This window comes from Sapajus apella, unplaced genomic scaffold (assembly GCF_009761245.1).
Source record: "Sapajus apella isolate SASKATOON/1434 unplaced genomic scaffold, GSC_monkey_1.0 scaffold49, whole genome shotgun sequence".
Taxonomy (NCBI): Eukaryota; Metazoa; Chordata; class Mammalia; order Primates; family Cebidae; genus Sapajus; species Sapajus apella.
The window spans coordinates 6,718,524-6,744,441 of record NW_022436989.1 but is presented as its reverse complement, the minus strand read 5'-3'; the positions used below and the strand labels follow the sequence as shown (position 1 = coordinate 6,744,441).

General features: G+C 39.0%; 3 protein-coding genes across 3 annotated transcripts in view; 1 reads left to right on the top strand and 2 right to left on the bottom strand.

The window, feature by feature from the left end:
- Positions 1-24,697, bottom strand: part of OPN3 (opsin 3) — a 47,896-nt gene extending 23,199 nt beyond the window's left edge. The window contains exon 1 of the mRNA XM_032242232.1: positions 24,203-24,697. Coding sequence (XP_032098123.1) covers positions 24,203-24,575 — 373 coding nt within the window. The 5' untranslated portion in view covers positions 24,576-24,697. The remainder of the gene's footprint in view (positions 1-24,202) is intronic.
- On the bottom strand, positions 13,151-24,341 carry CHML (CHM like Rab escort protein). The gene is made up of 2 exons (XM_032242231.1): positions 24,203-24,341; positions 13,151-20,435 (listed from the first exon to the last, which is right to left on the bottom strand). The coding sequence occupies exon 2, from the start codon at positions 20,125-20,127 to the stop codon at positions 18,154-18,156; it is 1,974 nt and encodes a 657-aa protein (XP_032098122.1). The 5' UTR covers positions 20,128-20,435; positions 24,203-24,341; the 3' UTR covers positions 13,151-18,153.
- WDR64 (WD repeat domain 64) overlaps positions 24,180-25,918 on the top strand; it is a 160,511-nt gene continuing 158,772 nt past the window's right edge. The window contains exon 1 of the mRNA XM_032242228.1: positions 24,180-24,282. The gene's annotated coding sequence lies outside the window, so the exon portion shown is untranslated. The remainder of the gene's footprint in view (positions 24,283-25,918) is intronic.

Sequence of the window (25,918 nt, the reverse complement as noted above, 5' to 3'; positions counted from 1 at the left end):
CAGTGCAGGTGCATATTCCATAAATGATTGCTGTCATCCACCTATGACTAAATTTCTTTTGTTTGAACAGCCTTTGTCATCCTCTTGTGCACCACATACCAGATTAATCATTGACTGGACTCTACTTATGTGCTATCCCAGATCTCCCTGACCCCACTCACAAGCCCCCACTCCCATCTGTGGGCCCTATTTGCTTTGCTTCCCAGCATCAGTGACTCTATGACTAGAGTTACAAAGCTTCAGCTGCTGCCATTGTCACCACCATCGCGTACCTACATGCAGACAGTGCCTTGCTGCACTGGACCCACAGAGGCTCTGGCTTCCCTAATGGCTACCTGAAGGTGGCTGATCCAACCTAGAGGCAAAGGGACATTAACACCTCATGGAGCAGAGTTGGACCAATGTGAGTCAGGAGACAGGAAGAAGCCAGGGATTCAATTGCTTGCACTCCCCTCTCATCCCATGGGTTGTTTCAAGCTGCATTAGTATCAGGTAGTATCTCTGAAGATGTCCTGTCAGACCCAGTGACCTGCTGTGGCCGGCTCAGTGGTGCATCCTCTCTCTCGCTTTTGGCCTTCTCCTCTCCCTGCCTCTTCCTGTTCCCTTACTCTTGATTCCCTGGGATATGCTCCCCAACAAATCATTAGCATATATGCTTTAACTTCGGTTTTATATGTACAGAACTTGTGCTAAGATAATCATCTTATTACTTTCACAAAGCCCTTTCTAGAATAATGACCTGCAAAGCTCCCTTCACATAGCATGCTGGCTGTTACGAAACTCTGTGTATTTCTTGCATTACCCAGTCAACCTTCTCTTTCACCATTTACAACTTCCTTAGTGCATGTCTCACTCCGTTCATCCACAATGCAAACAGACTATCTTCATGGTTGCTATGTCCTACTTACTATATTTTGGTACAATTTTGTGTACTTATGTCTTATCTCTCCAATTAAATTGTAAACTTAAGTGCGGCATACTTAAGTATGTCTTTGTATTTTGACATCATTTTCGCACCTGGAATAGTACAGGGATTATTATGCATTTGTTGCTGATAAAAGTTATATACACATAACCATGTTTCTTCCCAAGTAACAAGTAAAAAATACTGGAATAAGCATGGTCATCCCTGTAATTAACCAAACACTCAGGTGAAACATTGCTTAGAAATAGCAACAGTGACATTTCAATGAAAAAAATAATTGTTCCTCAGGGAAATAGCAATACACAGGTTAGAAGAACATAAAACAAGACCAACTCCCTGCTATTTTACCTAAGGGATCTCTTTTTCAACTCAAAATATGATTTGACAGTTCTTACATGATAATTTTTGGCTATTACAAAAATCTATAAAATATTCATTTTTATGAGTGTTGTAAGTCAAATGACATTCCTGTTAGATTTATCATCTCTTATTCTCTAATCAAAATAATATAACTTTATGTCATATAATATTTTATAAATTTCAAAGTACTTTTTAATGTATTTTTCTAATTAGATCTTTCCAGGCATGTCAGGCAGGAAAGTCTCATTGTCCCCATTTGATGAGAGTGTGAGAAAAGGGGCTGATATCTGTGAGTAGCCTAAGGTCACAAGACTAGTAAGGTTCTGTTTGAATGAGAACCCAGATCTTCTGACTGCTAGTCCGGAGCTTTATTTGGATTTTCCCCAAAAAGACTACACGAAGCAAGTTGTTTCTAAGCAATGGCGAAGGCTGAGGTCTTTTTAATTCTATGAAAACATTCAACACACGAATAAACTGTGGAATAGCTGTGTGGTTTCAATGATGAGTCGAGTTTCTAAGTGTTCCTTCCTAGATTATTAACCTGGCAGTAAATGAAAAAACATCCGATATCCCAGAAGAACAAATTAAAAATAGGAGGAAATCTCAGAGGCACTGAATTAAATCTTCATTCTATCATTTATAATTTACAAAGCTCTCAAGGGAGCTCAGGGTTTAGGTTTTAGAGCAGGTGATAACAACACTGATTCCATTAAAGTCATTTCCTATTACCCTGCTGCTGATTCAAGTGGAGAGTACGGAAACACAGTCAGAGGGCGAGTGTGACTCTTCTCTCAAGAATGAATATCACGCTGTCTGCTACAATTGTGTGTAAGCAATTAATCAGCCAGAAAAATGTGATATGATACCTCAGGACCATACAAGGAGAATGAGAGAAGAAGCTTGTCACACATAACGTGCTAAGGAAAAACATAATTGCTATATAGCCTGTGCAGTGCAATACTAGGACAAAATGCTTTAAGTTTAAAACAAACTTGTGAGGTGGCGGCACTGGAGTATAAAGCAAAGCCCATATTGGTGACCAGTGTGGAAGAATTTGGATAGGCAAGAAAAATCTCTTAGTCATCCTGATCTGAGAATGTCAAGTAACGAAGAACTAAAAAAAAAATTTTTTTTAAATGAAGGTGGGAGAAGAAAGCTTTACAAATATGACATATTTTCCCCAAGACCACAAAGTGGGTGTTAGAACAAGGCTGGTTCCCAGACCCATTCACTTTCTACTATTTCAAGCTTCTCTCCCACACTGTCAAATTGGGGTTAACATGAATTTAACTCCCCTCTTTGATGTTCAATTTAACACCTTCTAGATCGAGCAGCATGTCTCTTTCCCTTAAAAGAATGCTGTTTCCAAATGTCAGCTTTTGAAATAGCTACATATGAAACTCCTGAGGAGGCTGCTTAAAATGCTGATTCCAAGGCTCTGCCCTTGAAAATACTTGATCCAGTAGGCTTGGGACAGAACCTGAACATCTGTATGCTTAAAAGTTGTCATTGATGATTCTGACTTTCAAAATGATGAGTCAAGGTTAAAATCAGATTTTCTTTAATATAATCTCTATGACTATTTGCTCATTTCCCAGGTTTTCCTCAATTCCCATCACTGGTGCAGGAGCACAAGAAACCACTCCAGATGCTTCTGAATCCTTCAGTCTCGATCCCACACCGAGAGGTGCAGTGCAGAGGGGTGGCCCTCTCTCCACTCTCTGACGGACTCTGCAGGCAGCACATTTCTGTTCCGTCCTGACCTCCATCGTTTTCAGCAAAGCAACAAACAGCACCATCATTCTCTGTCTCTTTGTCCAGGCAGCAGCACAGAATTGGGAATATATTTAAGGACCTTAATGTTCTATGGAATGGTTCTCTTCAATGAGAAGACTTTCATGTATATGCTAGGGTTTCAGTGGTTTAAGGCTGTCTTCTTTTCTCCCTTTTTTTTGCATATCCACTTTTGTATTTATTTATTTATTTTTGCTTATTACACCTTACCTAAGAATTCGTCTACATCTTTAAGACAGAGAGAATAAAGAGATCTGCCTCAAGCCTCCAGTGGACAGACTGGTTTATACATATATATATATATATATATGAGGTTCACTCCAGGCAAGGAAACAGTGCATACTTACAATTCAGTGCTATGGTGCCTTTTATGTGTGAAAGCCTTCATTCTCCAGAAATCTTCCTATATCAACACTCCATCTTTCGGCACTTGAGAACTTTAAAGAAAACCTTCTGGTTGTCTCCTTCTGGGCTCTAAAACTTGCTTGCCTTTGTCCCTATCTGCTGCTCAGTGGCTGCATATTAGGAATTTGGAAATTGCCCCCAGATAAGAAGAACTGAACCATTCATTCACGTTAACATTTCACAATATAGTATTGCACAGGACACCAAACGCGCTCTTATGCCCAAGGCTCCCTAGTTAAAAGGGTCAGTATGGATGTCAAGATATTAGGGTGAGCCAGCCCTGAGGAAACGGCATCTTTTCCAGCTTATATTGGCAGCTCTGATTTTTACATTTTACTCATTTCTAGCTTTCGTTCCTCTTTACCTATCTTGTCTTTTGCAATTCTGCTGCTTCTTATAGTCCAACAAACTATAATAATGCCATAGTTAAATAACCTGACACAGCATATCATAAAATGGCTGAAAGTGACATCATATGAAAAGCTCTTAAAAATCTAACTAAATGGCCGGGCGCGGTGGCTCACGCCTGTAATCCCAGCACTTTGGGAGGCCGAGGCGGGTGGATCACAAGGTGAAGAGATGGAGACCATCCTGGCCAACACGGTGAAACCCCGTCTCTACTAAAAATACAAAAAATTAGCTGGACGTGGTGGCGTGCGCCTGTAATCCCATCTGCTTGGTAGGCTGAGACAGGAGAATTGCTTCAACCCAGGAGGCGGAGGTTGCGGTAAGCCGAGAATGCGCCATTGCATTCCAGCCTGGGCAACAAGAGCAAAACTCCGTCTAAAAAAAAAAAAAAAAAATCTAACTAAATGCCCTTGAGGTTCACCCTGATCTAGCCAGTTCCTTGGACTCCAGAACCCATCAGGAAGTTAGAAGCTTATTGGGAAGACATCGGCAGTTTCATCATGAAACAGATTGTTGTTACTTCCTAGGGAATTCGCTCCCATTATGGAGAGCAGAGTGAAGCCTGGATGCACAAGAAATTAAAGGCACATTCTAAGTAAATAAGACAAAATTGTTCCAGGACAAATCGCAGCTTTACAGCAGATAGTCACCAGGCTGGTGTGTCTAAATCTTCTTTAAATATTTGAGTGGCTCTAACAGGTAGGGCCCCAAGCTTAGTTCTGGAGAAGCAAAGTCATAAGATAAGGTCCTTGATGTAAAGGGGGAAAGGCAACTGGAAAGAACAAACTAAAATACAAAATTACATACTTGAAATGCTAAATGAACATACAGATGTTAAGTGCCAGAGGAGCTCAGAGACAGGAAAGTTCACCAAGAACTGGCGGGGGAAGGCGGGGAGGAGGGGGTAAATAAAGGGGTAGGACTAAGGGAAGTTGAAAATAATCAATTTGAATATTTGCCCAGCATCTACACGCCTAGCAATTCCACGTTTAATTATAAACCCTAGAGCAGCATTATTCAGTAGAAATATAATGTGAGCCACAAACATTATTTACATTTTAGAAAGCTAAAAGGAAACAGATAAAATTAATTGTAATAATATATTTTATTTTATCCAACTGCTATGGACTGAATGTTTGTGTCCCCCCAAATGCATGTGCTGAAATCCTAAGCCACAGTGTGATAGTATGAGGTGATGCCTTTGGAAGGTGATTAGGCCATGAAGGCGGAGCCCTCGTGAATGGGACTCGTGCTGTTATGAGAGGCCAGAGAGCTCACTCTAGTTCTCTTTCTGCCATGTGAGGATAAGACACATAAGCACACTAACCTGCAAGGGACCCTCACCAGAACCCAACCATGTCAGTACCCTGATCTCAGATTTCCAACCTCCAGAATTGTGAAAAATAAATTTCTGTGTTTACAAGGCACCCACTTTACGGTATTTTGTTACGGGAGCTTGAACTAAGACACTCACGTATGTGAAATATTATCATTTCGATTTGTAATCAATATAAAATTATTGAGAGTTTTACATTTTTCTCATACAAAGTCTGGAAATACCACTTACACTTCAGTATAAACTAGCTACATTTCAAGAGCTCAAGAGACACATGTGACTAGTAGTCACCATATTAGACAACACAGCCCTAGAGAAACTCTGGGTATTAGGCAGGAAGAAATGTGTATAAGGATATACCCTGAAGCACTGTTTATTATATTACAGTGAAAAACAAGAAATGGACCTCTCAAAAGGGAGAAATATGTAAATAAATTGTTTATAATAGGACAGAAGCATTGCTTGGATTCACCTTAAATTCATGTTAGTGACCTCTGGAAGGAAGGAGGTAAAATGGAAAGGAGGAAATACAGAGGTGTAAATTTTAACAGCAATATTTTAATTCTTTAGATTAAAACAAAGAAAGAAATACCAGTATTTGCCCACTGGGTAGTAAATGCATGGACCTTACTGTATTATTCTTTGCATTTTTCTGTACTTAAAAACTTTTAAGTATATTACAAAATAAAATTCACTGAGGATATAGAAGTGCAAGTAGTGGACCCAAAAGAAGACTCTTTGAAGAAAGAACAGAGACAGTCATTAAGTCAAGGGACAACTGGGGATGGTGGCTCAGCTTGTCAACTGATGGGAATGATCCAGGAAGGAGAGTTGAGACTGTGAACGAGATGACAGCTGAAGTTTTATATTCCCTGCACATCTCTTTGACAAATGTGAGTTCAATTTTGCAACCTGACCTTGGGAGAGTGTTGATGAAGCAAAGAGTTTTATAGAATGAGGAAGTAATGTTTCAGAAGCAGCAGTGATACTTAACGAGTCACCTATTCTACTGCCTGGCCATGGGGTATACCTGGTGTTAAGGAAGACACAGCTGGGAAAGGTGGGAAAGTAGGGATCTTGGGGGCAGCCAGGGTCAAGAGAAATGTTCAAAGATGTTGAAGTTATAGGGGAGTATACTGTTCATGAAGGGAGGATCCAGGGGGTGTACAGTGGAAGCTCAGGATTGGAACAGATCAATAAATATACTGGGTCATAAAGAGATGTAAGACCAGTCATGGCCAATTGGAGAGGTTTTCCCTTCCGGGGAAAGTCAGCAACAACTGACTTTCACAGGGATGTGAGGTACTATGAGATTAGTTATGATCATCTTCTGGGGAAAGGCAGGGTAAAAAGTGTTTCCAGGATGTGGGTCCTGCATGATTTGCTTGCTGGTATGTTGATTTCTAGCATATGTGCTCTCTCAGGCTTCAAACTGTGGACTTTTGAATGTCATTCAATGTGTCACTCTTCTAACAGTGCTGTGAGGAGACAGAATGAGACATAGTGACCAAGGGGCACTGGGCTTAGGTTCCATATCCTCCACTTTTTGTGTGACCTTGAACAAATTCATCTCCTGGTACTTTAATTTTCTAAATGTAAAATGGAGTAATGACATATCTAACTACCTCACGAAGTTGGGATGAAAATAAAGAGTTCATTAATATGCATAAAGCTCTTATCACAGTACCTAGCATATGGTACTCAATAAGTGTTAGCTATGGACATTGTAATCAGAGTAGCTATATATTTACATGCATTCATGATTATCTCCTTAGGTTGAATTCTTGACAATATAATTGTTAGGTGAGAAGGTGTGCAAAATTTTAATGCTTTCATACAACTTACCAAAATACTCACCAGGAGAGAAATTAAATCTCGCTACCATATCACCCGATACTTGTTTGAGTCTCTCTAATTTATGTCACTATGCATGACAACCCACCACCCACCCAGTAATTGATTACAATAGTCCTCTGTATACCTACTGACCCAGAATGCTGGAGTGCTGCCTGGTGATCCGCATTTTAAAGAAGTGCTCATTTGATTCATGAGCACTCTTCATTTTAAAACCATTGTTCTAGAATTTCATCAATTGATAAATCAACTGCTAAAACATTGGTTTACCCAATCTCTTTGCAATGCTAACACTTTGTCCCACGCACTTGTTGAAATTTCTCTTGGCTTCTGTAACACTTCTCTCTTCTACATCATCTGCTATTTCTACACCATATGTTTTTTACCTATAAGGAGCAAGTAAGTGGGTAATCTTATGTAACTGGTATGTCCAAAGTGGCACTGGCTCCAAGCATAGTGCCCAATAGGAATATGTGGGGCACATAATCTAGAAGCTGCAAGCAATGTCATCAGGGCTTTGTCTCTCTCCTCCCATCACTAGTTTAGTTTCTTTGTATTTGGACAGACTCCCTGGTAATCAAAGTACTGGCAGCCTCTGACTCAAATCCCTATACTTAGAAATATTATTTTAAAAAAAGAGCGAGAGAGAATCTTTCTGGCTCAGGACTAATCCAGGGGCAGGAGTTACTATGCCAAATCAGGCAGGGCACCATGTTTGCATTAATCAAGTCCACAGTTTCTAATTTTCTTCTAATTTCTCTTCCTTTTTCGCAGTACTCCTGTTCAGTCAATCACTAAGTCAGGCTAATTTATCTCAACAGTTCTCAAATCTGTCCTTTGTTGTCCTGACTACTTTTGCCCTAATTTAGACTCTCACCATCTCTTGCCAAACTCTTTTAATAGCCTTCTGTCTGATCTCCCTTCTCCATTCTTGTCTCTCCTTGATTCATCTTCCATACAGACACAAAGATAAGCAAATGCAATCTGCTTTCTTATTTAATACCATTAGGTGTTTCTCCACTAGGATAGTTGGAATTCCTTAGAATGGCATACAAAGCCCTCCAAGACCTTCCAGAGGTATCTACTGATCACTCTGTATAACCAAAACTAAATCCATTTGCTTTTCCTCAAACCCTGTTTCCAGTCTTGGTTAAATGAATTGCATACATTCAGATTCCAAAGCTGAAATTTTAGACATTTTCGATTCTTTTCCCTCTCTACCTAATTTGTAACATATTCTCCAGATCCCGTATTTCTATCTGCAAATTGTTCTCTGCCTCTTCCATTCCCTTTGTCTGCCCTAGCCAGGCCTTATCACATTCTTTCTCCTTGCCAGTCACTGGCATCCAGTATCCACACCTTTTCCCCAGTCTCCTCCCCATTGTCACCAGGCTAATCTTTGAAACATAAGTCTTATCAGGAAAGATCTTCCACAGCACCTTATCCATTGAGTAAAAGTCCCAATTCTTAGCAAGCTATTCAAGGCTATGGACACTATGAGCCCTATTCCACCTGTCCTGCCTCTTCACGCCAGGTCAGGCATGCCATGCTCCAGCTATGCAGACTGTGTCCTCAATGCCTCCTTCCCCTTTTCTGCTATTCTTCCTACATGGAAGAATATCATATCATATTGTTCCTCGTATCAGCCCATGGAAATCCTCAACCATTAGGGCCAAGCACAAACACTTTTTCTTTTTCGAAGCATTCCTAGATTTCCCTAGTAGGACTACTCTACATTATCAATTATCATAGCCTGATTAATATAGTGGTTAATTGTGCATCACTCTCACGCGCAATGGCTTGAGAGTTCCAGTACCTACATTCTGACTTTCAAAGAGTTACTGAGCCTTATTTCTCATATACATATGGAAATGCTAATATCTACCTCACAGAGTTGCTTTAAAAATTGAGATAAAATGTGTGAAGAAAATCAGAACAGTTCGTGGCACATAAGCAGTTACTGGTGTTCCTGGACTTCATCGGACACCCCCAAAGGCACCATATCACATCTCGGTAGAGCATGTGGGCTAAGCTTGGGGTTATGGAATCAAACTGCCTGGGTTTGAAGCCCACTTCTACCACTTACCAGCTGTGTGATCTTGGTCAAGCTCTTTGTCTTCACATTGTCTGTTTACCCATCTGCAAAATGGGGATAATAAAATATCTACCCAATTGGATTCTTATAAGGAAAACATAAAATCAGTATAGCAAACATGCAGAGCAATACTTGGCATTCAGTTAGTGCTAAGTGTTAGTTACAGTCTCATCTCTGTATCCCCAGAGTCTAGCACAGAAACTGGGACATGGTTAATGCTCATAAATATTACATTGTATTGAACCCTGTGCTTCACTTGGCAGTGTCTAGTTAAGGTTCTTATCCGCATTAAACATACTGACTCATTCCATTGCAATTAAGTATTTTCTATAGTTAACACCATCTACAAAATGCCAAGCTGCTGCCTATCTCATTGCTTGGTGAACCACCAGTGAGTGCAAATGTGTGTACAACTATGGATGGTTTATTTAGTCTTGAATAGGCTTCTCTGTGGCCATAGGATATTGTTACATATGTGTAATTTGATTAATATGCCAACAGTCTGTCAAGTGAATAGTACCCCTTCCAAAAACAGTATGCTAAAATGTTTTTACATTGATTTTGAGGTAGTTGCCATACATAGAAAGACTGCCTTTCATATCTATTAATATAATTGCTTTGCAGAGATTATTTCTGGAGAAAATGATTTTAAAAATACAAAAATTCACAAATTTCTAATCTATACCCGACAACTGGGGCAGGATAAAAAAAATATTCTCTTGTTCTCAGACTTTTGTTTTGGAATCTAAGTTATAAACAAACCACCAGAAGAAAACCACTGTGGATTGGTAAGGGAAGGGAGTGGGGATCTGGGGGATCTATGTGGGAGCAGCAAATACAGCATTCCTATCAACAATGACCCTGTTGAAGAAGCACTTATGGAGTCAGAAAACCTAAGGAGGAAAGCAGACTCCTTATGAATATTAAACACTTATTCTAGTGCAGTTTTTCTCAGCTTGACACTTATCAACTTTGGGGCTAGATAATTGTTATGAGGGAGCTAACCTGTACATTGCAGTATGTTGAACAACACCCCTGCCCTCTACCCACTAAATGCCAGTAGCATCTGATTCCCAGATGTGAAAACCAGAATGTCTCCAGACTGCCAATAAAAGGCTAAACACTCTGGTTTAAGAAATGCTGCCTTAATGGGAGAAAATTAGCAAAATTATTTAGATATAACATCTTATATTTAAATGTGTACTGTTTCAAGTAGCTTTATTGACTCATATAGGTTTACCCTAAAACTAATTATCTGTAGTAATAATACAAGAAGCCAGGACTATGATTGCGACGTATTTTACCAGAGATGGGTCCTAGCCATCCTCTGTTCCTCAGGTTGGAACCTAGAAGGGTGTGAAGGCAGGAGGATGACATGGAAGAAAATAGCCAATGGAAACTGCTAGCTGGCCTTTCAATTAGCGAATCGTTTTTGGGATACCTGTGATATGCAGTAAACTGCAGGGAATACAGAGGTGCCATACACATAGTCTGTTTGAAGGGAAATTACAATCTCCTGACAAACTATTTCCAGTGCAATTCTCATCTTGCTTTTTACTTTCTGTAAGTATCTGGTTGGTACTTGCAGGGGGTATTACAAATAATGTTATGTAGTCCAAAATGAGAACAGAAGAACGTATAACTCATTTCTCCTTAACACTTCACTTAAATCATTTTAGGCAATTAACAACTATATTATTAATTGCATAAAAACAAGACTCTAAGCTCTTCCTCAGTCAATACATTTCCCCAAATTTCTTCTTTATAGTTGGTAAAATACTGCAATGGTTACACAAACTTTTACTGTAAATTTAACTTATAAATATAGTAATATTAATTTATGGTAATGATTTAAAAAACTTGCCCCATACTGGGTAATATTTAAGTAAGAGAGGAATAAGGAACAGATTAAAGTCTCAAATGAGCAGAAATAGAGAACTCAAGGGCTTTAATTATATGTGTAATAAAAAGAACTAGCATAAAACACTGCACTAGTGTCTTTGAGGATTATTTATAAAATGCCTAAATATGTATCTCATTCTGACTGAATTATAATCAGATATTCATCTTCCTGCTACACATTGTCAATCCTGCACCTCTGAATCCAGTCAGTCCTCTGATGTGTATGCCTTTATTAATATTAAAGTTGTCCAGAATCTATTAGAATTAAATACATATTTAGTAACAAGCAAATGCCAAGAATCATAGGACAACAGCAGGAGCCTATGAAGATAGTACATGTAAATTTATTAAGCCTTGACATATCAGAACAAGGAAATCATTTTTCTGATTTCAGGAGTGAACTTAACTCCCTTCTCCTCTTTCAATCAGTTGGCCCATTTTATTATAATTACACAAATTATAATTTATAGGATTATTTTGCTATTTGTTGAAAAGCCAATTGTATTCTAAAGTTCCAGAAGCCACCACTTTTTAAATAGTGACTTATGTGTTATATAGTCTTTCATGTAATAAATCACTCTCTTGAAATGGAAGAAAAGCCAGCATTTCATTTCTCATTATTGGGTCTAAATACAAAGTAGGAGAGTCCAGGCAAGTCACTTAATTCCTCCAGATTTCATCTATAAAAATGGATATAAATACACGCCCTTTCTTACCTTACACAGTAGTCCTGAGGATCATTTAAGAAAATGTAGTTGTCAAGAGGAAAGCCTTCCTACAAATGCTGTAGCAGAACTGTTGTCATCCATTTTTTGTTAGTCAAACTCTTTCAGGTGAATCACTCAGCTTCTGTACGGTTCATGCCTTACAGAAAGCTGGAAGTACTGTGTCCCCTGCTGTTGAAATGTGAATACATTTGGTTGTTGGTTAAAAGGAAAGGAACTACACTGCAAATGCCTCTTTATAATGAAGGTAAAAATACTAAAATAAAAATTTGAAACTCTTCAGAGGAAAGCAGCTACCTCCATGCAATAGGAGTGTGACTTTCACTTGATCCATCAAGATGAACGTAAATAAAATTAATCTTCATCAGAATTTCTTGGTATTGAAACTTTATGATCTAATTTCATTACACTTCCTCTCTATAAGACCTTGATGTCCCGGGCTTCTGGACCCAATCCCCTGGAGCTTCTCTTGGCTCCTTCTCCAGGCAAGAGAAAAAGTTTCTGATTAATGTGAAAAACCTAACTCACTGAATGTTATCCAAAACAGATTTCGGAGAGTGTTAAATGATTCGGCTTTTAACCTTTAAGCCACCTGTTTTCAACTGTGTAATAAGTTTTGGCATTTTTTAAAAGGGATGTCATGCACGAGGCAGAGACTTCTCTTTTGATTATTTTCTTTTGCCAGGAAAAGAGGCAGTGCTAGCTACAGTGGGGAGTGTGACAGGTAAAAAAGGTCTTAAATGCTTATTAAGGTAAAAGGTACCTTACCCTAAGGTAAACATTCCAACAGAATGTTTGTCAGGTACAGAGCACTTATATTTATAGCTCTAATTTCCTAGAATATGGTCAATTCAAAACCCACAGTAGGAGTTTTCATTGGATGTTTGTTAAATTAAATCACCTTGATTTGCATCTCTCAGGCTGACTGGAGAAAGGGTCTGTCCGCAACTTCAGTCCCCTGAGATCTGGCCTTCGCACAGTTCTCTCTGCAAACCAGGTCTGGTCACATCCATGAATCCAACTTTCATCTCCATGGTTTTTAAGATACCCAAGTGACATGTTTGTTCTTGCATTTACGGTCATACTTTAATATATGACGTCTTCATGCTGATGTCCTAGAATGTATTACTAACATTTCTATTACTATTCCTTAATGGTGATTAACAAAGAAAAAACAAATTATGAAATCCATCTTGACCAAGAATTCCTTCCCACCAAGGTTTGTAAAACTTTCTGCTGCACATATTTGAAGATGACCTTTTTTGACTTTAATACCTAGAAATGTATATTTTATCTTAAAATAGAATTTTAGAAACTTCTAAGAAATCAGTAATTTTTCTCACCAGTTCAGTAAACCACTTTACCAATTTGTCTTTTATTTTTTATTGCATACATCAATATTTAACAGAAGAAAAAGAACCCCTAATGTTAAACTGAATTACATGTTATCTTCTGATTCTTTTCAATATAGACCTAAATTTTCACACATATATCAGTAAACATAATTTATGCTTATTAACATTTTTGAATCTCACATTTTGCATACAATTTTACATATATTAATGTTATTTAATGGCTCTATAACATTCTGTGATAGCACTAGCAATACACCAAAATTTACTTATCCATTTCCCAGTCGTTGGACTTTTTTTCCCCTTAAAGTTATGTGAGTGGAATTGCTAGAAATCTCTGTACCAATAGCTTTTTTTTTCTTTTAAATATTTTCCTGGGCATATGCCACTCAAAGTGAGTATGTCAAAAGATAGATCAGTTATAAAAGCCCTTTTTATAATCTTCTACATAGTTCTCCTAAAAGGCTACTAATATACAATGCTGCTGCTATGAGGACATATGCAATTAAAACAATTTTGTAATACAATAGCATGAACTAAGTCAAAGTTGTATTTTTAATAGTAGGAAATTTGAACACCATTCAAATAATTGATTTTTCTTATTTACACAAGATCTCTATAGATTTGCCTAAGAAAGAGTACAAAGCCTTATGGATATACATGTAGTTTTACAAAAATTGAGCGCATCCATGTGTAATACAAATAGGTTTCTTTTAATTTTGTCTTTTGTTTTGTCTTTTTCCTATCCACTAGACATTTAAAATTTTTCTTTTAGTTGATCTACCTTGTCAATTGCCATGAAGTTTCTTTGTACCACTACTGATGTGAGACTTGTAGTCTTTATTTTTCCTTTTATACTTAACATTTTAGTTCATTTGGAATATTTTCCTTTTATACTTAACATTTTAATTCATTTGGAATATCACATGTAAAATAGATCTAATCTTTCCACACTGACATCTAGCTAGTCTTTCCACCAGCAGTTATTAATATTTCTTTCTTTCCAATTGGTTTATTAGTTTTAGTTAAACTTTCTACTTGGCACCACAGAATATTCAGAAAGGCTGTTTAACAGCATGTTTTAAGGATTTGAAGGGCAAGGCTCTCATTTTCCCCCTATATTAAAAAAACTTACATATTTGCTTGCTTACTTTCCTAAATAATTTATTACAATTATGCCATATTACACACAGCAACCAGTTGGAATGTTAAATGGAATTGTGGTAAATTTACATACCAATGTCACATATTCACATACTGGCATTCCTTTGGATATAGCTTTCTATTTTAATACACATTATCTAACTTAATCCTCACAATAATTCTGTGAAGTATTTTTATTCTGCAGATGGTGAAATGGATACTAGGAGTGACTTTCCCAAGAGTACACAACTGGTAAGTAGTGAAACAAGAAGTGTAATGCTGGTTTTCAAAAAACTCCCATCTCCCCATGTACTACTTTTCCATTACACCAGGATGGCTCCCATGGGAGTTTGCTCATTTTTAAAAATGTGGTTCCTTAAACCTGCTTCTATTTAGGCATCCTTCTTAATTTATCTCAATATAGTTATATAACTTGCTTTGAAAGTCTTATATTAATAACAAAACACTTTTTAAATTGCAGTTTGTCACTGCTGAGATGTAGAAATTAGATTTTTCAAAATTATATAGCCTACAATTCTTGCATTAGTCTTTTATTGTGAGTACATTTATATACTATAGGTTTAAGTAGCCGTAAAGCCATGTTAATAGAAAATACTTACTCTACTTTCCTTACCTTCCTCATTTTGTGAATGCTGGCTTTTATTGCAATGACAGGTTTCTTTAACCATATATAAAAACGATGCCAACATTGTTTACTTTTTGCTTGAGAAATGTTTATGTTTTCCCAGTAGGAATAATGGTAGTTTTTGGTTTACATACTTAACAGACTCTAAGAAGTCTATCAAATAATTGCCAGAAATAATTAAATCAAGGGTGGAATGATGAATTTTTGAAAAGTTATCTGTAGTTAATACTTTGGATTTTTAACTATTTGTTCTGTTGATGCTGACTTAATGGCTGTTCTCCTGAACACCAGCCTTATAATCCTGATAGTAAATTATTTGTTGCTGTATTGTTTGCCAATATTTTATTCTGCATTTTTCATCTGTTGAGAATGAAATTCTTCTAAAAATGTCTGACTCTTAGTATTGAGACTGTATTTGCCTCAAAATGCAATCTGAAGCATAGTCTTTCATGATACATGGATAGACATTATTCAAGCATTTGAAAAAGTTCACCAGTAAGTCCATTAGGGTGAAAGTCCAACCTGTCAGAAAATTACACTGGGTTATATCCCCTAAATTTTAAAATGCTTTGCTTTTTATTGGCATAATTTCTCATTTCCCACATATTTTGTATTCATTTAAGTAAGAAATGTATTCATTTTCTTCATTTTTAAATCAACCTTTATTTTGGACTAATTTTTCCTATTTCCATTATACTCAGCTATACCATCTTTTGCAACTTCTCATTGTTCCTTTCCTCAATTTCTTATGAATAATCTGTGATATTAAAAATCTTTTCAGTAGATCCGGAATACCTTCATCTTCACTTTATTTATCATCTTACATATTTTTTATTTTAATTACTATTTTATAGGTCTATTTCAAGTATCTCGGTTGTTTTGATAGACTTAAACTTTAGGATAAAGTTTAAATATGACTTTACTATATTTTTAAAAGTCAATGCAATCCATGACTTTGCTACTTTAAGTTGTCAATTACTTAAATCTGTCTGGTCTCATTTTCCTCACATACAGAGGACCAATAAAGAGTGTATTCAGAACAAATTTTGGCCTGGTAACATTTTTTATAACACAATCTTCAGATCAAAAGATGTGTTACTGAAGAACATTATTTTGCTAAAACTTAGCCAAATTCTACTTCAATGAGATCCATGCTCTAAAATATATTTGTTTAGTTCATCTTAATCTTCACATTTCTCTGATCAATAAGCTGTAAGACCAGTATGTGCTTTCTCCCCCCAGCAATGCTAGACTAATTTTCGTGGGCATATTTTCTTTTTCCTGCAGTGCCTACATTCTTGTAACAAGTGAATGTTAGTGGAAAGATCAAAGGTTTTAGAATCACAAGATTCAGTCCCCATGTTGGCTCTTCCACATACCAGACACTGAGCAAATTACTAATAATTCTGTTTATTCTTTGAAGATGATATGGTTTGGCTGTGTCCCCACTCAAATCTCATCTTGAATTGCTGCTCCTATAATTTCCACCTGTTGTGGGAGAGACCTGGTGAGAAATAACTAAATCATGGTGGTGGTTTCCCCATACTGTTCTCACAGTAGTAAGTCTCACGAGATCCAATGTTAAAGGAGTTTCCCTTTGTACTTGGTTCTCATTCTCTCTTGTCCACCGCCATGTAAGATGTGCCTTTTGCCTTCCACCATGATTATGAGGCCTCCCCAGCCACACAGAACTGTGAGTCCATTAAACCTCTTTTTTCTTTATAAACTGTCATCTCAAGTATGTCTTATCAGCAGCATGAGAACAGACTAATACAGAAGGTATATGCAAATCTGCCTAAAGGGTTGTTGAGAAACTGTCATGAGAAAGCATAATACTAAGTACCAAGCACATGATAAATGCTGTTTCAGAGCAAAAACTGTCACAAGGATCATCATTCTCTGCCTGAGGAATGGAAACTGGACTAGAGGAAGAGCAAGTTCATGTCTTCTGAGGGCTCCACAGGTTTTCACCCCACTGGAGTACTACCAGTTTTATGATGTTGGGTGGTTCTGGGAGAAAAAAGTTTCCATACTCTAGCCAACACCTAAGAGGCAAGAGAGATTTCAGAAGATTGTTACTTCACTATTTGTGAAGTGGGACACAGTAGAAAGGGCATGGTAAATCCCCCTTGATTCATTCCTGTCAGTTATGTTAGTGATATTAATTAAAGTGGTAGAGCCAACAAGGTGGTATGTCTCATTCTCGCTGAGAAATCTTGGGTAATTTATTTATAGAGGGTTTTAGAACTATCTGTAATCCTAGGTCAAAAATGCCTCACTCCATTTCTCCATAGGAATTCCTAAGAATTCCTCCTTAGAAATTTCAAAACAACCCTTCTGAAGTATCTTCTCCTGGGGCACTTCATTTTTCCTTTTGGTTTATGTTACTTGGAAGTTCTTTAAGTGCCACAGCAAGTTTCTACAGAAATTTTCTGAAGTATTAAACGAGAATAAATCTTATCCTTCAAATTTTCTTTGCAATCAACCTCCCCCAAAAATGAGCTTTTCAACCACTAAAAATTGAACTCCAACTCTTTTTGTAAATTAGAACACTGTGGTGGCATCATTGCCTCATCAGTTACAAGGGTCAAGTTGGTATTATAAACTTTGGACCTTCACAATGAATAAAGGATCATGCAAAGCTAATCTTTTAACAATTACAGACAAATGTATTTTATTATCATATTGGCATCTGTATTAGTTGCTATTCCTACCACCATGTCTATATATTTATATTATATGCAAAAGATCTACATAATTTACCATTTGTGTGTTTCACTATTCAAACAGGCTGCAGCAACTCTAATAGCTGTAAAAGCAATTAAAGTGTTACTTGGGTATTACTAATTATTCTGTAGACAAAGATAAAATCTGAAGATCATTAGCAAATACAATGTTACCTTTAAGCTGAGTTGCTAACATGGAACCCTTACACATGTACCCAATACTAAAATAAAGCTAACTGTTTTAAGACTTTGGATCACATAGCACATTCTAAACAAAATGTTCAATAATCAATAAATTACTTATTGATAGGTTAACAAAAATATTCAATGCTGAATGTCTGAAAGAGAGTTAAAGACAACATCTGCATAGCATTCATCATATATCACCACTTCTAATTACTCATATGGAAAACTGTTCTTTAAATGAGAATATTCTGACGCCACGGTAAAGGTCCAAAACAGCATTTCCAGATAGTTCTTTTCTAATTTTGAAGGTGCTTCTCTGGGTTTTCTAGGTTTTTGCTTTCCTCAGAGGATTCTAGTTTGGCTATTATTGCATTATTGGTCCCAGGAACCTCTGGCTGCTTATCATCACCATCAAAAATAATGTCTTCTGGATTTGGAGGTGGAGGGCAGAATTCCTCACTTGGAAAGATCTCCTGGAAAAGTGTTTCAGCTTGCTTGACAGCATGCTCATTTCCCAGTCCACAGTCAGGCCCAGAGCAGACATAAACATTGGAAGGTAAGCCATTATATGAGCTTCTGCTAATGCCTGAGGAATCTCTCATATTAAAATAAAGAGCCCACAAGAGTCTTGGCTTTGTAAGTTCTTCCTTGTTTATTTCTGTATCAGAATACAGAGTGAATAATTTCTCCACCACTGACTCTAAGTCTTCTCTTGCTGTTTTAGAAGATGAACACGTCAAATGTACCAGATAGGTGTCCTTCATGCATGTCATGGTTGAAGAACATAATTCTGTGACCCGAACAGCAGAAGCTCCTGGTTCTGCTGGAGGAACTATCAAAATGGAAGTCTGCTGATCTGAATCTGTCTTTAGTATAGATTTGTCTGTAATGAGTACTGCCCTAGAGATCTGCTTATACTGCACATTTAAGCATGTTTCCTCAGAAAGGTAACTGTCTTCCACAATAAAATACTTAGCATTTATTCTTTGACCAAAGTGATCTATAATTGCTTTACATCTTCCAGATTCTTTGTCGACTACAAAGCATTGTACTTTATGACGAAGACAATAGATTCCACCAAAAACTGCACACATCCTACAGAAACACTGGGGAATTTCCCCTTGGCCATACAAGGGAAATAGAAAGGGAGTGTTGCCAAACCGTCCAAGACACTGAAGGAAGTTTTTAGTTGCATTAAGGCCATCTATTGTAGTGCAAGATGATTCTGATGTCATTGCAATTGAGTGCAGTACAAAATGTTGAAGGTTGGGAGTTAATTTTTTAATTTTTAAGTACTCTGAAAATGAACACTGCCTAAAAGCTTGGTATTCATCAGGATGTTGTTCATACTCTAAACAAAATGTGAGAAATTTCATTAGTATCCTCTTTTCAACCATGGTAAGTTCCTTGCTATTAAAGACATCTGCTCTAGAGCAAGGCACTTGTTCTACCTTTCCTTCTCGAAATGCAAGAATCCTAGTGACATTTTTAAATTCTACATAACGACTAACATCTGATTTGATTAAAAGATCAATTAGCGATCCTTGAGAATACAGCAGTTTTGATACCAAATCAATATTAAACCTCCTTCCTTCTTTAACTATTTTAGAGTAAGTAATTCTATTTCTATTTGGTTGATTGGCATTGTCTTCTACTGTAGATTTGCTTTCATCTTTAACTCCATCTTTATCTGAAACTGTGTGTATGCAAGTTTTACCTCCACAATACTTTTCTTTCTCCACTGATTCCTCTACATCAGTTACTTCTAGGGAAATCTCTCTATCACTTTTCTGAGTGTGTTTGGCAGGCATTTCATCACTATTAAAGTATGATGACTGGTTTTCTTCAGGCAAGCATGCAGAATCCAGAACTTCAGTGAAGGTACTAGACACCCCTGAGGAAGGATTTTTCTGCAGAGCACCAATCTCTTCAACATTGTCCTCCACATCCTGACTGGCATAACAGAAAGCTTCTGTATGTTGAATAGTTTCATCCTTCTTGCGAAGAGTAATGGCTTCTTCTGTTTCATGGATCAGGTCTTGCCATGCAACGGTACTTTCTTCTCCAATGTCATTGTTTTGCTGATACTCCTTCAACCAGGATAGCAATCCTGAAAAGCTGAAACTAGCCCAGTTTCCTCCATAGTAACTTCTTGAATCAACATGTAGAACCCTCTGACCATTTCTTGAACATGCAGCTGCAAGAATGGATTCGGGCAAACCTGTCCCTATTATAATCACATCAAACTCTGTGGGAAGATTGTCCGCCATTCTAGGAAGTAAAATTGTCTGGTAACAACTGCTGATGAAAGAAATAAGGTGTGATTATGCTGTAACAAAATCTGTCCTTCTGATGTTCCAGTTTATCCCAGAAGCTCTGAAGTTGCAGGTCCTAGCTGTTTAACAGTTACCCTTTTAAAATATTTTTTTTCTTGTAAGTCAGTAGCATAAAAACATGAGAAAGTACATCTAATCACATCTGATAATACTAAAACGGATGTGTGGTTTCATTTCTGCATTTCATCTTAGCAGTAAATGTCAAAATACATCATATATGCATTTGTGACTGGAACTCTTCTCTGAAAGAAGAAAATTCAAGAAAGAATACATTGTAAACAATGAGAAAAATAATTTCATGCAACAATTACAATCCATTGGAGTGTGACTTATTATTTGGACATAAACCTACACTAAAGCATGTCTTAAATGCTTTCTCACATATTTTCTAATTTCTTGAAAATGAACAATAGAGGTATAACAGCCCTCCCCAAAATTAGGCGATATAATAATGGAGAATGAACATAATGTTTCACAAAAATAAAGAAGAAATAACGTAACACAATTCTCTAAATTTAGCTTTTAAGAAAACTAGCATGTGAATAAAATACATAGCCGTGAGCTTAGACTAAAAGGAGCATGTGGCTCCATTGTTTATAAAAACAGATTATATACTATGTGCATACTTCCATGATTAAAAATATTTCTGTGGCCATTACAGTCTGTGTGCGATTCCAGAATAGCTGAATAGATGACCTTTCTATTCCACAACCACATATAGGATCTCATGGTAGCAATATGAGATTATTTCTACCAAATTGCTAGTCAGATGATTGAAAAAGGATGAATTCAGTAAAACAACCGGCCATTTAAAAATATTTAGGAACATAAAGAATAGGCCTGAGGAGGAAAATGTATTTATAAAAAATATTTATATGAATGTACGTATGCATATAAGTGTAAGTAAAAAAGGAAAAAAGTGTTTTATAAGTGTAAGTTAAAAAGGAAAATTTCTGGTTTCATATTAAAATATCTTGATATAAACAATACCTACTCCTAACATTTGAATATGATGTTTGCATTCTGCCACTGTCTCTGCAACCCTGAATCTCTGTATCCCAACATCCTCTGCCAAGACTAACATGTTGTTTGTTCTTATTTTTGAAGGGGTAGTAAAAAAAAAAAAAAAAAAAAAAAAAGACTCTCCCGGTTACATTCCATGTGCAGCTATGTGTGGCCAGAGGTAGAAAAGCCAAGGTGCTGAAGAGCATACTCACCTGAAAATCTTCAGACTAAAGCATTATATATACAACACTGCTAAATTTTCTAACATTCATCATTGTAGTTTTGAGCTCTGGTTTTCACTATGGTTAAACCTACTAAAATATAGATCAGTACAAGCTGGACCTGTCTAGGCCAAGATGACTAAAAATCCTGTATAATGGTAAAACAAGCCATTCAATTGGAACTTAGGTTAAATTGCGTAGGTTACAGATCTTTAGTTTAACTAAAATGGCAATCCTAACAGTCCTGTCTAGTCACAGCCTCTGCCTCAAGATATCAAGAATTCCACTCATTTTCGGCATTCCCTAAGAACCAGGAATTAAGTACAGAATTAAGCAGTTGCCTGGCACACTCAAGCATATATTTAAGTATGTCTGAATTACTTATTCTGCTTCCTTCAGCAGGGTGTGAAGAGGGAGACTGAATATATGATGGTATCTGAAGACGGTAACCACAGTATATGCTGCTTCTTGGCTTAGAAAGATAGGGCTCGGGGTAGAAGTAAGAGCAGAAGACTCAGTCAATAAGCCCTAAGATCAGGCACCTTCTAACCTACAGATATCAAAGCGGTCATCAAAACGCAAAGCAAGTAGGATGACCTTAAAGAGCATTAAGCTGAACTACTCAATAATAGAGATGAGAGAACTGATGGCTGGAGAGATTAAGTGACTTGGGAAAGCCCACACCATGCAAGAGCCATAGGATCATGAATAGTATCCACTCTTGTGCCATCAGGCCAACGGTCTTTCCAACAGATAGGGCAGCCTTTCCAAAATCTTCTGCTTCAAGAAACTACTTCCCAGATTTTTAAATGTCCTCCCCTTCAATACTCCACTGTTGGGTAGTTCTTGCTCTGGGATAACAATGCAGTAAGTGTCCTCCTTTTCTTCATCCTTAACCCTTATTTAGAAGCAAAAACTCTGAAACTTACTCCAGACAAAGAAATTATCTTTGCTAAAAACTTTTTAAACTCTGTAGCAACTTCACTACCAACCTGCCCCCCAGGGCTTAAATAAGTCTCTCAATCTCTTACTCCAGAATTTCCAACTCTGCATTAAAACCAGGGATAAAGTCATGGTTGAAAGCACTAAATGCCCTGCGAAATAGGGAAGCCCTCAGGTAAAATACCTAGTGGTGAACTCAGAAAATCACTTCCACTGGGCTGGGACCTTATGAGGGATCCTGAAGAAGAAAAACAGGAAGGGAGAAGTGACTAGGAGACACAGGAGGGTGGGGTCAGCAGAGGAAAGAGGTGAGGAAGAGGGTGGATGCTAGCTAGCACTTACAAAAGACTCAATAGACCCCTTGTGTTCGAACTCCCGGGCACAAAAATAGAATTTCCAGCACAGAAAAGGCACTTCAAGGAAGTAAGAACTTTCATGTTTGTGAACAAACACCTGGTGACTACCCTGGGGAACACTATGAATGATACTTTAAGCTTGGGCTTGAATAACCTTCTTAGCATTGCCAAAGGAATTGCCTGATAGGTATTTTTAATTAATATAAGGAGTGTAAATCCCATAGCCATCCATATCACCACCTACATACACTTACAGTCCCCTCCCTAAATTTCAAATATTTGTTCAAATGAAATTATCAGATTAAAGTTTCTATGAGGGTCAGGGAGGAGAATATTATAAACATTGAGGTAATCAAATAAAATCGTTATTTCTATATTATCTTATTTCCCTCAAAACGTCAAAAAAATGAATCATTACAAACATATTTGGGTTTGTCATAGCATAGAGGTTATTGAGTAAGAAAATATTTTTGAGAATTCTACAAAGATTTTGCTCTTCCAAGCCTACCAAAATAAAAGCAATAATAAAGTATCAATGAATTTCAGGATTTAAAAAAGGAATTTTAAGCCTTGGGAAATACATATTTCTATTTCAAATCTCCCTACAAATGAAATTCCTGAAGCACACAAAAATAATTCCTTTCCTACATTTCCTTCAAAACATCATGTCTCAGTGAAACTTAAATCTTCCACAGTAAAGAGTATTGTAGAAATAAATCTTGAACAATAAAGTTGTACTTTAATGAAGTCTACCGGCTGCAGAGCTAATTACAGTTTTTGTTCATCTGAAATGACACTGGCCGAGCCATGTGTAATCTCACCGGAGACTCCGGTGTGCTGGAACCCATAAGAAGGAAACTACAGTAAAAATAACTTATGGGGCACATGCCAATTTGCATTCCGAGGACCTGAATGGAACTGTCTGGCTCCCTAGAAACCATTCAAAGGTTTACAAGTACTAATGAGAAATTTTTTTTTTCTAAGCATTGCTATTTTAATTTTCTACTCTCATTTTAGGAAGCAAAGAGTAGTAAATGAATCTAATTTCATCACCCCCTCCAACTTTCACGACTTAAACCTTTTTTCCCTTGAATCTCTCGACTCTACAGGCCCTCGTCTCTTTCCTCAAAGTGTAAAAAGCCGTGGTTTCGTGCCCCGTTGAGTTATCTTAGGCGGTGAAAAACAACGAGAAGGAGACGGGCTGGAGTTTGGGGTCAACGTGGGGGCAGAAGACAGACGACACGAACGCAGTCTGGGCAGCGTGGGGCGGAAGGGGACGGAGGAAGAGGAAGGCACCCGCCGTGCAGCCGGGGTCGAGCAGCGCGAGGAGGCCGAGCAGGGGGCAGGTGGCGCAGGGCGGGGGCGCGGGGCGAGCGGGAAGCCGTGCGGGGCGGGCGCGGGCGTGCGGACGCACGGAGCGGGCGGCGGGGCGGGAAGTGGAAGTTTGCAGAGGGGAGGCTGCCTCCTCCTCCCGGTCCAACTCACCGAAGAGGCTGCCGCTAAACCCGTCCCACACGCAGCCCACGGTGTCCCACACCCAGCCGTTCCTCAGGCAGGACACGAAGGTAAAGGTGACCCCGAAGAGGGACACCAGCAGGTTGCTGAGGCTGATGTTGACCAGGAGGAGGTGGGTGGGAGTGCGGAGTCGCTGGAACTTGTAGTAGAGGACGAGCACCAGCAGGTTGTTGCCGACGCCCAGCAGCCCTATGGAGCCCAGCAGCAGCGCCAGGCGCTCGTAGGTGCTGGGGCTGAAGAGCGGCGCGGGGCTCAGTGTCCCCGCCGGCGCCGGCCCCTCAGCGCCTGCGGCCCCGCCGCCGTCCCAGTAGCCCTGGCCGCCGCTGCGGTTCCCTGAGTACATGGCCCGGAGTCGGCGCGCTGGGCGGGCGGAGGCGCTCAGCGTGCGACCCGGCTCGCGGCGCGCTCCACACTGGGTGGGGCTCGCGCTCTGCCACCGGCTCTGGCCATTGTGCTCTGAGGGGCCCGCGCTACCGCGCGCCGGGCCCGCCCTCTCCCCGCCCCTTCCGCCCGCGAACCCGTAGCCCCGCCCCTCGTCGCAGCCCGTCCTCGCCGTTCCCGGCGCGTCCTTTTAGTCCTGCCCCTCAGTGGGTGCGTCCTCTTAGCCCCGCCCCCTTGGGCGCGTCCTCGTGGCTGGCTGGTCCCGCCCCCACTGGCTGAGGCCCACCCACTCTGGTCGGCGTGGACGCGCGTCGAGAGAGAGCCGGGGAGCCAGGGCCGCAGGGTGGCCTTGCTGGCTCGTCACACCCCCACCTTCCTGCACCCAGCTTGAAAGCTTCCTGTCCACTCACCCATTCACTCACTCACTTATGCATTCATTTATTTCTAAGTATTTATGGGCGCCTGCGCCCACCTCGTGCTGGCAGGAATTGGGCTTCTCCCCTTCCTGGGAAGCTGTAATGACCCACCACCAGCCTACGAAGCCCATCCCGCCTCATACATTTAATACAAACGAAAGCAAAGAAAACATTGAAGAGCTCAGGGTTGCCTTACAAACCAGAAAACTGAAAAGAAATACAACGAATTGATAGACGGGTGCCTGCCTAACTACCTGAGAGCTAGAGGACATATGTCCCAGGGTTTATACAAGAGCCTGCCAACCTCAGAGAGTCTGGGATGAAAACTCTCTGAAAATGGCATTCCAATGAAACTGACTTTACGTCCTGGGCTGGACCCCAAAGCCTTTCAATACCATCCTTCCTGTGCTGGAAAGTGTGGGTAGATCTTTTCTGTCACTGAGGCCTGCTGAAGTCCTTCAAAGGCAGTGAAAGATTCAACCTAAATCTAGCAGGTATAGGAGGCAGGTGCTATATTTAGAACAGCACACATTTTCCACTGGGCCTCTTCTCCTGTAGTGATGAAAATATAGTACAAGTCAAATATAGGTTGTGAACGTCATCACACTCTCCAAGGACTGCTTCTGCCTTTGTCACTGCACAGTCCCTAAGGAGGCCCTACAGGAGGATCACAGTCCTGAACCACACCTGCAGACTGTCGTGGACACTGGTAATGAACACAGGGTTTGTTCAAGCTAAAGAAATTGCTTTCCATGTGGGCGTTTACCCCTCTCACCCCTGTTTGAAAGATCAGTAGGGAATGATTAGCTTTGATCAATTTACATTCTGAATTCCCTAGAGAGAGGATCTAATAGGCTAGCAGCAGCTCTTCACCTTGGTGCATTGAGCA